This window comes from Lynx canadensis, chromosome A2 (assembly GCF_007474595.2).
Source record: "Lynx canadensis isolate LIC74 chromosome A2, mLynCan4.pri.v2, whole genome shotgun sequence".
Lineage (NCBI taxonomy): Eukaryota > Metazoa > Chordata > Mammalia > Carnivora > Felidae > Lynx > Lynx canadensis.
This window is the reverse complement of record NC_044304.2, coordinates 20,715,390-20,729,010: the sequence shown is the minus strand read 5'-3', so window position 1 is coordinate 20,729,010 and position 13,621 is coordinate 20,715,390. Positions and strand designations below refer to the sequence as shown.

The 13,621-nt window shown below is 42.8% G+C and overlaps 1 protein-coding gene across 1 annotated transcript in view; it reads left to right on the top strand.

Annotated features, from left to right (window-relative positions):
• The first annotated feature begins 7,052 nt into the window (after positions 1–7,052).
• WDR82 (WD repeat domain 82) overlaps positions 7,053–13,621 on the top strand; it is an 18,240-nt gene continuing 11,671 nt past the window's right edge. The window contains exons 1-2 of the mRNA XM_030306936.1: positions 7,053–7,258; positions 11,264–11,361. Of these exons, the coding sequence (XP_030162796.1) occupies positions 7,098–7,258; positions 11,264–11,361 (259 nt within the window). The 5' untranslated portion in view covers positions 7,053–7,097. The remainder of the gene's footprint in view (positions 7,259–11,263; positions 11,362–13,621) is intronic.

Here is a 13,621-nt window from a genome sequence, read left to right as displayed (position 1 = left end):
TGCCTTTAGGCTGCTTTCCTCATGATCAGACTTGGCTACAGGCATCACATCCGGCACAACAGTGTCCAACGGATGAAGAGGGATCATTTCTTCCTTGTATTTCTTTTAGAAGCAAAGAAACTGTGAGGTGCCTGGGTGACTCAGTCGGTTAAACATTTGACTCTTGGTTTCAGCTTAGGTCAGGATCTCACGGTTCGTGGGTTCAAGCCCCTCATCGGGCTCGGGGGCCTGCTTGAGATTCTCTCTCTGCCCCACTCCCTCTCCCCCCCATCCCACAAATGTGCACTCTCTCTCTCTCTCAAAATAAATAAGCATTTAAAAAATAGATAAGCATTTAAAAAAAAAAAAGAGGCAAAGAAATCTTCCAAGACCCCTTCCCCAGCAGACTTCCTCTCATTTCTCATTAGCAAAAATACCATCACACTGGCAAGCCTAATCCCATCACTGGAAGGGAAACAAGACCACCCATCATGATTGGTTTGGATGAAGGGTTCTCAAATTCCAGTATGTATCAGTATCACCTAGAGGGCTTGTTAAAACAAATTGCTGGGCTCCACCCCCAGAGCTTCTAGTTCAGTAGGTGTGGCACAAGATCTGAGAATTTGACTTTTTAAAAACTTTTATTATTTTTTTAAAAATTTAATGTTGGGGCACCTGGGTGGCTCAGTCGGTTGAGCACCCGACTTCGGCTCAGGTCATGGTCTCGCGGTTTGTGAGTTCGAGCCCCGTGTCAGGCTCTGTGGTGACAGCTCTGAGCCCGGAGCCTGCTTCGGATTCTGTGTCTCCCTCTCTCTCTGCCCCTCCCCTGCTCACGCTCTGTCTCTCGCTCTTTCAATAATAAATAAACGTTAAAAAATTTTTTTAAATAAAAAAAATTTTTAATGTTTTATTTATCCTTTATTTCTCTCTCAAGGATAAACGTTAAAATTTTTTTTAAATAAAACATTTAATAAAATTTTTTTAATGTTTTATTTATCCTTGAGAGAGAGAGACAGAGCATAAGCGAGGGAGGGGCTGAGTGAGAGAGGGACACAGAATCCGAAGCAGGCTCCAGGCTCTGAGCTGTCACCACAGAGCCCGATGCGGGGCTCGAACTCACAAACCACGAGATCATGACCTGAGCTGAAGTCGGACGCTAAACTCACTGAGCCACCCCGGTGCCCCTTAATTTTTTTTAATGCTTACTTGTGAGAGAGAGCAAGTGGGGGAGGGGCAGAAAGAGGAAGAGACAGAGAATCTGAAGCAGGCTCCGTGAGGTTAGCTCAGAGCCTGATGTGGGGCTCTAGCTCACAAACTGTGACAGCATGACCTGAGCAGAAATCAAGAGTCGGATGCTTTACCGACTGAACCACCTGGGTGCCCCAAGAATTTGACTTTTTTTTTTTAAATTTTTTTAAACGTTTTATTTATTTTTGAGACAGGGAGAGACAGAGCATGAACAGGGGAGGGTCCGAGAGAGGGAGACACAGAATCCGAAACAGGCTCCAGGCTCCGAGCTGTCAGCACAGAGCCCGACGCAGGGCTCGAACTCACGGACTGTGAGATCATGACCTGAGCCGAAGTCGGCCGCTTAACCAACTGAGCCACCCAGGCGCCCCAAGAATTTGACTTTTTGACAAGTTCTCAGGCAAGGCTGATGGCTACTGGTCCCAAGACCACACTTTGAGAACCAGTGGTTTAGACTGAGGATTTATCTCAGAGGACTAGGGTCAACTCTTGGAAAAGGCATTGCTATCCAGAGGAGGGAGGAATACCTGAACAAAATCAAGATTCCATCAGAAAAGAGCCAAGAGGGGCACCTGGGTGGCTCAGTCGGTTGAGTGGCCGACTTCTGCTCAGGTCATGATCTCGCGCTCCGTGAGTTGGAGCCCCGTGAGTTCGAGCTGTGCTGACAGCTCAGAGCCTGGAGCCCGTTTCGGATTCTGTGTCTCCCTCTCTCTGACCCTCCCCTGTTCATGCTGTCTCTCCCTGTCTCAAAAATAAAAAAATAAAAAGAAAAAAAATAAAAAGAAAAGAAAAAAGAAAAGAGCCAAGAGGAGGAAGCTATTGAGCAGGCAACCACACAGCGGCCAAAGAACAGCTAGGAAGAGACAAGGAGTGTGTCCAGTCAGGTGAAAAGAGTCAGAACAGGAAGATGTCAATGGAGCCATGGAGAAGAGATTAGGGACTGGTCAACACCATTAATGTCACAGATAGGAACAGGAAGGTAAGCACTGAACAGTGACCATTGGATTGGACCACTAAAATATCTTTATTGATGTCAGAAAAAGCAATTTTATTTTGAAGACAACACGTAGGAACAGTTATACAAAATGCAAAATATTTACATATCATCATCTGCTACTGATGCCAAGTGGTAGCACTAATTTCTAGGGCTGGGATTGGTTTTTCTGGAATCCAGGTAACTAGGTGATTAATAAGAGACCATGGAGTTTGGATTTACTGCTAAACAATAAAATAAGTTTACTGAGACAGAACTCAGTATTCTGAGCTCAAGTTCAAACATAGCCACATCCTGAGTCCTAAGTTAGACGAAAGGTCATGATTGTGGGGAATGGTTTGCATATCCTCATCTATTTACCTCATCTCTTTGTCCACACATCTGTCTCTGCATATGTTCAGATATGTCTACTAATCAACTCCCACCTACTCCTCTCTATGCACATTTATTGTCAAGCTTCACATATATACATAGGTATCTACAGACAAATCCAGGTTCTGCCACTTGCTACTGGAATACCTCTCTTGGCCTCCATTTTCACATCTATAAAATGTAGATAATTGCATCTCTTATAGAGTTGTGAGGATTAGGTGAGAGATCACGTGTATAAATAAAACTGCATATGTATGCAAGGCAATCGTTATTATGGCTACACACCCTCTACTTTCTCCACATGTAACATTGTCAGCTACGACTGATTTCCAAGTGTTGGATGGCTACGGTTTTTAAAATATATTTATACTGATTCCAACCATGTTACATTCTGGAAGAAGGAAAACTATGAAGGCTCTATAATGATCAGGGTTTGCCAGGAGTTATGGTGGGGGTGGTAGGGATGAATCGGTGGAGCACAGAGGATTTTTAGGGCTGTGAAAATACTCTGTAGGATATCATAATGATGGATACTTGTCATTATACGTTTGTCCAAACCCATACAATGTATAAAACCAAGAGTGAGCCCTAATGTAAATTATAGTTAGGGAGATTTTGATGTATCAATGTAGGTTCATCCTTTGTAACAAATGTATCACTCTAGTGGGTGTTGTCGATAATGGGGGCTGCTATGAATGTGTGGGGACAGGGAGTATACCCGACATTTCTGTATCTTCCTCTTTTGATGTGAACTTACAACTGCTCTAAAAAAAATTAAGTGTTAGAAGAAAAAGAGAGAAAATGGAAAAAAGGTAAATGGGCCAATCAAATATCTGAAATCCTTTGGCTAAATTCATCTATTCAATTAAAAATACAAATTGAGCCAGGGGTGCTGGGTGGCCTAGTCGGTTGAGTGTCTGACTCTTGATTTCAGCTCAGGTCATGATCTCAGGGTCATGGGATCAAGCCCCTTGTTAGATTCCGAGATGGGTGTGGAGCCTGCTTGGGATTCTCTCTCTCTTCTCGCTGGCCCTCTCCCCTGCTCACTCTCTCTCTCTCTCAAAAAAAAAAAAAAAAAAAAAAAAAATTGAGTCAGACCCTGGCCAGACCCTAGATAAATTGGGAAGCAAAATTACTTCACAAACACATGATGGAATCATATGTAGCCACTCAAGATGTTCTGTACTCATTGACCTAGAAGATAGATGTTCATACTATTGGATGAAAAGAGTAGGTTATAAATATTAAATTATGAGCCCATTAAAAATATATTTCAAGGAAAAATCTGAAAAGTTCTACATCAAAATGGTAAAATTTATGTCATGTATATTTTACCCTAACAAAAACCAATGTAACAGCAGTTACTTCTGGATGCTAGGTTTGTTTTTCTTGTTACTAATTTGTATTTTTTAGTGTCTCTGCAATGAATATGTATTTGCTTGTGTGAAAACTAAGTAAATAAATAAAATAATGATTTTGTCTTAAGTTTATTTCTTTATTTTGAGGGAGGGGGAGAGGGAAAGAAAGGGGGAGGAGATCAAGCGGGGGAGGGCAGAGAGGGAGATTCCCAAGCAGGTTCCGCAGAGCCTGACTTCACAAACCACAAGATCACGACCTGAGCCGAAGTCAAGAGTCGGATGCTTAATGGACTGAGCCACCCAGGTGTCCCGATTTCTTTTTTTTAAAGTAGGCTCCATGCCCAATGTGGGGCTGGAACTCACAACCCTGAGATTGAGAGTCACACACTCTACTGACTGACCCAGCCAGGTGCCCCAAATGAAATAATGATTTAAAAGAAAAGGAAAAATAAAAAATTAAGTCTGACGCTCTTCAAGACGTTTGATGCACTTCTGACTGCAGCAGTCCCGTCTACCCATCCCCCACTGGAGCCAGCCTTTCTGGGTCACCTTTTAATGTCCAGCCTTTAAGGCACTGTTGGACTGGAAGCTAGGAGAGCCCCACTCTAACAGGGCAGGAAGCCAGAAGAGGAATGTGAAACAGGCTGAACCATTTCAGGACACTCTTAAAATATGAAAAAATGACTTTTCCATCCCAAAAATAATTCAGGGAGTCAAGTCTTGGGAGGAAACTTCAGTCTTAACAGTGAAATCTGGGAAAGGTATAGGGAGTACAAAACTAGAAAAGACTTTCTTACAGCTGACAACGTTCAGTTGTTTCTATCTCTGGTTGTTTTTGTTTTCCGTGGGTTAAAAGAATTCAAACAAATGGTATCTCACTTGGTGTATTCAACTTCTTGGAAGTTCCAGGACATGGCACCAAATCTGTCCTTATTGCCATTTAACCATTCAAAGCAAACTCTACATCAGCCTTTCCAGCCTGTGAAATAAAGGAGGAATTGCTGGGAAGTGAGAGCTCCAGGGCACAGAGGACTTTTCTTCTATTGCTTCGCAGTTTGGAAAGTTGCCATCCATTCAGGTTTCACTCAGACAGGCTTTTGCCAGATCCCAGAACAAATTGTAGCCAGAAGTTCTGCTCTTTGTGTGAAGGCAATTGCAGTTCAGACTTAGCCAGGATCTTGCCCTCTCCCTTCAAAGAACAACTTCTTTTTATCTGTAGGGATCCTGGCTTTCCTTTTACCCAGGGACGTCCCTTAGTTCTTTCTAGAAAGATTCAACAATCCCAGGGTTTCTGCTTTCTTTTTACCATTGTCCAGGTTATATCTGGATCTCTGGATATCACATCTTCTTTTTTTTTTTTTTAATTTTTTTAACATTTATTTTTGAGACAGAGAGAGACAGAGCATGAATGGGGGAGGGTCAGAGAGAGGGAGACACAGTTTCTGAAACAGGCTCCAGACTCTGAGCCATCAGCACAGAGCCTGATGCGGGGCTTGAACTCACAAACCGTGAGATCATGACCTGAGCCGAAGTCGGACGCTCAACCGACTGAGCCACCCAGGCGCCCCTCACATCTTCTTAATATCAGTGATTTTAATGTTTAAGTCTTTCCTTTTCCTTTTTCTTCCTCTTTAGCCACTGCAGTTTAGCAAAGCAAAATAAACAGGCCTGTCTCCATTGTTAGAGACCTCAGGCAATTAATCTTTGAGTTGCTGCATGCAACTTAGAGATCTATGAACTCTCATACGCTGCACTGAGTTTGACCTCTTGCACAGAAAGTTAAAGCCAAGGTGCCTGCCCGGTACCTATTTTGTGATCAGGTATCGCTTTCCTTCGTTAGGGATCAACTTTCCTTCCTTTTAAGGCAAAAAATCTTTTAAACAAACCAGAGGGTAATGCAGCTGTTTTACATCTTGAACGTGGTGGTGGTTGCACGACTGAACATGGGTGTCAAAACTTATAAAACTACCCATTTAAAAGGCCAGTTTTTACCGTACATCAGTTATACCTCAATTAAGAACACCACCAACAATTTGGTTTACTACCCTGGAAAAATGTGCAATATACAATACTAACCTGGGGGGAAGTGATGGTTGCATTTATAAAGTTTATGTAGATATATGAATAAGGGAGGAGGAAATTGGGAGAACTTAATTTGTTGAATAAGAGATAACTTTCCTTTTTAAGAATTTCTTTGTAATCGATGCTATTAATTTTGAGGCTGTAAATACATCTTGAAACTTAAAGGTGAGTGATTATAAAAATGTGTGGAGCTATACACTTAAAATTAGTCCACCTTATTATTCACTTTACGTTATATGTCAATTAAAAAGTTTTTATAGAAGTCTTAAAAGAAAGTTCTGGGCAGTAGTTACAAGGGTGTATATCCAAATGAAAAAAAATCACTTAAAATTTATGCAGTCTATCGTATAATACAGCTCAAAAAAACGAACAAAAAATCCCCCAGACCCTGAAACTGAAACTATGCTTGCGCTGTGGTGCACTAGCAGTCAAAGCCCGCCAGCGGTTAGCGCACTAACTCACCCCCAGGCCGCCGCTCCAGTGGCGTAGCCGACCCTCGCAGTACCTGCTCCCAGTGGCCTGCGATCCCGCACAAAAGCCCACGGCTTCCGGGCACCCTCGGCCTTCCGGCCCACCAAAGGGAAGGCCGTGGACATCCCCGCCCCTCGCGCCCTACTGCCCGTCAGGGAATCGCCGCCTCGGGCCACCCCGCCACTCCATTCCTCGGCGGCCGCACTGACGTCACCGCCCCACCGCCCCTTCTCGCGCTGCCGTTCCGTCCCGCCCCCTTTCCCGGCGTGCGCTGCGGTGAGGCTCCTCGCCCTCAGCTTCTGCCTGTCGTCCCAAGATGGCGGACACAATGAGCCGGCGCCGCGCCGGTTGGCCTTGAGGCGACTGTGAGGAGGAAAGGTCCGCGAGATCCCGCAGTCCCGGCAGAAGAGCGCCGCACGTGCAGGAGGAGGAAGGGGTGGAGGCGGCCCGACTGTCGGCCGCCTTTCCGCTCGCCGCCGGCGCGGCGCCCGCCCCGCCCGGGTCGGCCCCTCGGCAGCCAGCCCGCCCGCCCGCCTGCTGCCGGGCCCCGCCCCAGCCCTGCGCCGCCGCCACCGCCTCCAGCAGCCGCCGCCATGAAGCTGACCGACAGCGTGCTGCGGAGTTTCCGCGTCGCCAAGGTGTTCCGCGAGAACTCGGACAAGATTAACTGCTTTGACTTTAGCCCCAACGGCGAGACGGTCATCTCGAGCAGCGACGACGACTCCATCGTGCTCTATGACTGCCAGGAGGGCAAGTGAGTGCGGCGGTGGCCCTGGGCCCGGGCCCGAGTCTGTCCGTCCCTCCCTCTCTCCCTCTCGTGGCCCAGCGCTCGCCCCGCCGCCCGCCCCCGGCCCCGCCGCCCTCTCCGGCCTGTTTTGCACTCGCTGCCGCCAGGGCCGCTTCATTCCGAAGATGTCCAGGAGACCTTTTTAAAAATAATAATAGTGAGAGTGATACTACCATCGTTATTATTTTGCTTGCTTTCGGCCTCCTGGAAAAGCGCTTCCGTATCGCTTGCCAAACCCCACCTTGACCTTGACCTTTAAACGCCCGGTCCGCCCACCTGGGCCCCAGCAGGTAGCTTTTCCGCTCCTCCGACTCTGTCAGAGGTGCCGGTCGGCTCTGGCCCCCCGCGCGGAACCGCAGAGGCTGCGCTCCTGCCTCAGTCAGCAGCGTCACAGCTCGCTCTCTCTGCCCTCCTCGGTGACCTCGATTCAGCCCTGGCACTCCGCCCATCCCCTGCCCCTTAGCTTCCCGCCGCCTTCTGCCGGAAGGCCGCGTGGGTTGCAGTTCTTAGCTGTCAGGATTTATTTGTTGTGCCTCTTTGGGCCCCTGTCTTTTTCTTTCGGTTCCAAATCATTCTTTTACTCCCTCAGACCCATTGCCCACATTTGTAGTTAACTTTTTAACAACATCAGAAACTTCCTTTTTGCCAAAAAAAACTAACTTGGCTGTCCCATCCCGACCTGAATGGGAACCTACTAGGAAAACATAGCATCCCAAAACAATTTTATGTTTCCTCTTATATATATTTTTAAATTACACTTTATGGTCCAACTGGAATTACCAAAATTCAGGGTCTGATGTGAAATTTCTGTGTTGCCACTAAAGTCTTATAAGCACATTTTTGCCTTTTTCTCTGGGGACCGTGTCAGCTTCACCTCACCCTTTATAAACCTGCTTTGCTTTCTCGTTACTAAATTGTGAACTCCTTTGGAGCAGAAAGTGGCTTAGGCTAGATTCGATTTCCCTCAGCCACCTTCTTCAAGCAGGCTTGTGGCTATTTGGTATAATTCGGTGGCTAGTGGTTTTGTCAGATTTCATTTTGTTACCTAATTCCAGATCTTATTTTTTGAATCGTTGGGGTTTTCTCTGTCTTTTCCAACTGTTCTTTTTGCCTTTTGTTTTGTTTTAAAACCCGATGTCTTCTGTAAACTTTCTTTGGAACTTGTCTCTTCGTTTGTGAATTCGGTTATCTAAAGTAATGTTGTTTTGGTCTAAGCTGTATCATCTTCCCAATTTTTTCCCACGGGGGCTATGGAAAAGTATTATGTAACTGGCTCTGGATCTGCCTGCAGTATGCAGACGAGTGGCCTAGAGTGGTGGTCCTAAGGGAAGAGAGCATTGTTAGCTGGACCAGTGCTGACTTGAGTCAACGTTACTCATTTAGTAGATGTATTTCTGTCCAGGTTTGGTCATTTGAATCAGTTTGGAAGAGAGAGTATCATATAGAGCTGGAGTCGGGATTAGGATTGTGGGTTCCTGGGACTAGAAGTAATTTGAAGCTGACTGGCTTGAAATGTTGAGTGCTTGTGCACAGATTGGAACCTCTACCTGGAACCTTGATGATGGAGATGTGTGTTCTCATTCAAAGGAGATGAAGGTTGTGATAGCCTTCTTAGTAGTTTCTCTCTAAGTGTGGCATAATTTCTACTTGTTGGGAGCAGTGAGAGTTTACTTGAAAGTAAAATGTTAATTTTATGACATGCAGTTTATTCACTCATGTAGCTTTTTACATAATTACAAACTTACAGGAAAGTTAAACAGTATTTCAGAGATCCATATCGTCCAATAATCAGTTACATTTTACCTCTTTTGCATTACAGCTCTCTGTGTTAAGTATTTAGGTATGCATTTTTTAATGAACCATTAAGAGAATAAGTTGGAGGTATCAAGCCCCTGATCTCCAAACACTTCAACATGGATTTCCTCAGCACAAGGACATTCTTTTACACAACCAGAGCACAATTATCCAAATTAGCAAATTTAGTATTGATATAATAGTATAGGGCATTCTCTTTTAAATTTTCTCTTATCAATTAATTGTGACCTTATTTCATTGTGGTCTGTGGCAAGGGAGTGGCTTGGTAGTTAGGAGACCTGGGTTCTAGTTTGGCTTTGTGACCAGGTATGTGACATTGGTTAGATCACTTCTCTGAGTATTAGATGACCTCTTTTGCCTTTAAGAGTCCATGATCCTAAGGGGTAATGTGAGGAAAAAATGTGCCACTAGTATAAGTCAAACCAACATTGGTAGAAGAGTACTGTTTCCTTGGAAGTCATAGTATCTCTACTAGATGGTACTAAATGTTAGAATTTGGGAGTTTGAAGATGGTCAAAACAAGATTCTTTATACTTAATATTTTCCAGTTTTTTGTTCATTTTGTCCGTTGTTTTTGTTCATCCGTTGAGTGATTTTTCAATTTGAAAGACATATATTATCTGCTAGGTGATGAAAATTTTTCATAATATTTTTTATTCATGCCTGATCACCAGAATCGTAGTTTGTGGAAAGAAGCTTACCAAAATATTCATGGAAAAATGTTGTGCATGGGCTTTGTAAAGATCCTCTGAAATGGATGCAAAAATTAGGATCTTATTTTCAAACTAGGAAAGTGATATGAGGTAAAAGATTTCTGTTATTAAAAATAAATCTCAGGTTAGTGTTTGAGACAAATAGGCCATACATAAGTGGAACTAAAAACTTTCCTTATTCCATACCCTTTAACATTGGCTCTTCAGGATATGTCTTCACTATTTTAGACTGAATTGTTGGGATAAGTAAGCTTCTTTTTCCACTTGTAGAAATAAAGTCAACTATTTTTTGAGAGCAAGAACACATGTATGTGCATACATGTGCTCGCTGTTTACCACACAGTAACCCCACAGCAGAGCCCAGGGTAGGGGATTCAACAGGGTAGCCTTTGAGCTGATCTTTTTAACTAAGCTTTCAGTTAAAGGTGAGAATGTGGAAAATTCAGTGCATTTGGAAAGAGAAGCTTGTTTGGAAATGAGTTTTGGGTAGGGAAACCCTTGACCTCACTGACATTAACAAAAATTGAAAGTGCAAATATTTGAGTTCTTAAAGCTGCTTGGGTAATCTGATTGTTTAGCATCTAGGCTTCATTGAGAGGGCGAATTTTTTTCTTTTTCAAAATTGGAACTCTTTGTAAACATTGGTATACAGTTTATAAAATCCTCCTATACCCAAATGTAGAACATTGTGAGCTTTTGGTTAAAGATTTTACTGAGATCAGTTTCAGTTTGATCTTTGATTTTCAGGGTCCTATAGAGGAAGACATTGAAGGAAAAGGAACTTCATATGAATTTGTAACTCCTAGCTTAGAATTATGTGATTTTACATTAAAAAGAAAAGAACTAATGACCAGTTTTTTTCTAGGGAGAATCAGCCTTGCCTTCTAAAAGCCTCAGTAAGTACTTTGGACTTGTAGAATAGGAAGGATAGATAGCTTCTGCAACTGCACGTTATATTAGGAAAGACAAGCAGTTTTACATCTGGTTTCAGTTTTGATAAATCATTTGTTTCTTCTTGAGAAAAGATCTGGTTTCTAAGTGAATGGCTCAAGAAAAGTTTGGGCCTCACTAATTTAACGTATTCCCATATCCCTCTTTGTTATAAACTGTGACTTGTGTTTTGTATGCCTTTCTTTTCCAAAAAGATGTACTTTTTCTCAAAACTTACTTCTGAACATTGTAGTAAAGACTCAGTTGAGCCCTCAGATTTACTTCCACTTCCTAACCTCAGCATTTGTTGTTCAGAGGTGAAAGTCTGTTGCACTTGATTGATTCCATTTGTTTTCTCTCGTTTGGAAGAAATTGTGTTTCTTTCCAGTGTTAGAGCTTCCAAAGAATTCTCATCCTTGCCACATCATTCAGATTCTTCTGTTTATATGAAGATCCTAGGTTTTGGTGATGGAGGATTTTGATGGTTTTCTTTCTCTGTCCATTTCCTCATCAGACCAAAGAGAACCCTGTACAGTAAGAAATATGGTGTGGACCTCATCAGATACACCCATGCAGCAAACACAGTCGTTTACAGCTCTAACAAAATAGACGGTAAGCAAGCCTTCTTTTTAGGAAGTAATGGTTATGATTTCTTTTGTTAAGTAGTTCTTGGAATCTTTGTGACGATTTCTGCTTTGCTTAGAGTTTCTGTAATTTAAACATATTTTCTTAAGATGTTAGCAATTGTTATGACTGAAGGGATGCTGGAAACAAGCCACCAATACTTTTGAAGGACTTGAAATGGAGTATGAAAGGTCTCTAGATTAGAATGGAGAGTGGGTATAGGAAGCAATGAATTATATTTATAGTTTGTACTTCTTTAAACTTGAAAGAATACTTTTTGAACAAATAAAAGGAAAGACTATTTGACATACAGCAAGTGGCAAATAACCACGAATGTTTGAGCTGTGGTAGTTTAGGGACCTTAGATGAGTTTTTGGTGTATGCTCTACCTTTCATGGTCTGTGTCATGAAGGACAGTGTATTGACCTTAATTATGTTTAATTTTAGGGACCATTTTTAATCTGAATTTTGTCCCTTTTCCATTTTATTTTATTTATTTTTAAAGACTTTATTTGTAAGTAATCTCTATACCCAATGTGGGGCTCGAATTCACAACCCTGAAATCAAAAGAGTCACATGCCCTTCAGACTGAGCCAGCTAGAGGGCCCTTCCCCTTTTAACTTTTAAATAAAGTTAATGGCTTTAAAGAGTAAAGAGTTATTTTTATAAATTAAATTTGTGAATTTCTTTATCTAATAAATGATCTTGATCTTGTTTTTACCTGCATTTATTTCCCCTGGGATAAGTCATTCTCAGTTGACAGTTCATCTTGGTAGTTGAGAACTTTCACCTTAGGACTCTTTTTTTTTTTTCCATTTATCTCACTGATTTATTGATTGTCTCGCTTTTTATAGTAAGTTTTTTTTTCTTTTTTTAAAATTTTAATGTTTATTTTTGAGAGAGAGACAGAACATGAGCAGGGGAGGGGCAGAGAGAGAGAGAGGGAGGGAGACACAGAATCCAAAGCAGGCTTCAGGCTCTGAGCTGTCGGCACAGAACTCGATGCGGGGTCCCAGCCCACAGACTGTGAGATCATGACCTGAGGTGAAGTCGGCCACTTAACCGACTGAGCCACCCAGGCGCCCCTGCAGTTAAGATTTTTCTAATGTCATCCACAAAGATCACTTAGACTGCTGTTTTGGCTATGCTTATCTCAGAGCAGATGGGCGGAAGTCCTTTTTTTTTTTTAAATGAGACTTTTCTGCCTGTACTGATTTTTAGTAAGTATATCATTTCTACTTTTCATGCCTCTATTTCAGAAGTGGTTTTCTAAGTAAGCAGTGCAATTGATGCTTTTGGACAAGAATATAAAACATTAGGATCCTGAGGAAACATATCTATGTGATCACCTGAATGACTGGTATACTTCTTCTGTTGGGGTGATTAAATGTGAGGATTCTCCAAATATGGTGCAAAATGAGGCAAATGTGTGGCACTTGCAGCTTTGCTGCCAGGCCTCTGCTGGGAGGATGTTGCCTTTCCTGTCTCGAGTGCATCCTGAAGAGTTCCTCCAACGCTCCGTTTCCTTTTGCCTGATTCCAGGCTGAGGTAGTAGTTTGTACAGTTTGAGGGTCTATGATACCACCCGGTACAGGAGATAACTGTACAGGCCACTGCCTTGCCAGGAACAGTGCACCAGCTACTGAGTGGGGCGGAGAGGATGGCGACTCCCTGCTCATCTCTGGGAAACCAGGTAATGGGGAGGAAAGTCTTTTTTCTGCTTAGGGCAGGTGAGTAGTTACTAGCAATAGAACATCCAGGAAGACTTCATAGTTGTCATTCTAGAACTTTGAAGATTTTCAAGGAAAACTATATAGAGTTCAGTTTTGGAACATACAAAGAGTGTGGTTTTCCCTCTCCCGAGTTAGATGCCCTGTTACTAGAAAGTACCCCTGTGAACAACTGGAATGACTTGGTGCTTTCAGCCTCTTTGTTTCTGTGTTCTGTTTGCCTCTAGAATGTTCTTTCTATGCTTTCCTATCTATATTGGCACCATTTCCTATTGCCTTTTTCGCAACAATTGCTTCCTACTTCTAGTCTTTTGCAAGGCATAGTACTTTGTAGTTCTGTTCTTTATGGCACTTCATTCCCTTTCCACCGCCATCTTTTTGTTTACTTTTTCAGGTAGAATCACTTGGTTTTTAAGAGTGTTTGTCTTTTTCTCCCCAAGCACAAATCTCTATGATTATTCTTTTCTTTGATATTGACAGAATCTCGCTGCTGTGACTTACTGATGTATTTATGAGTT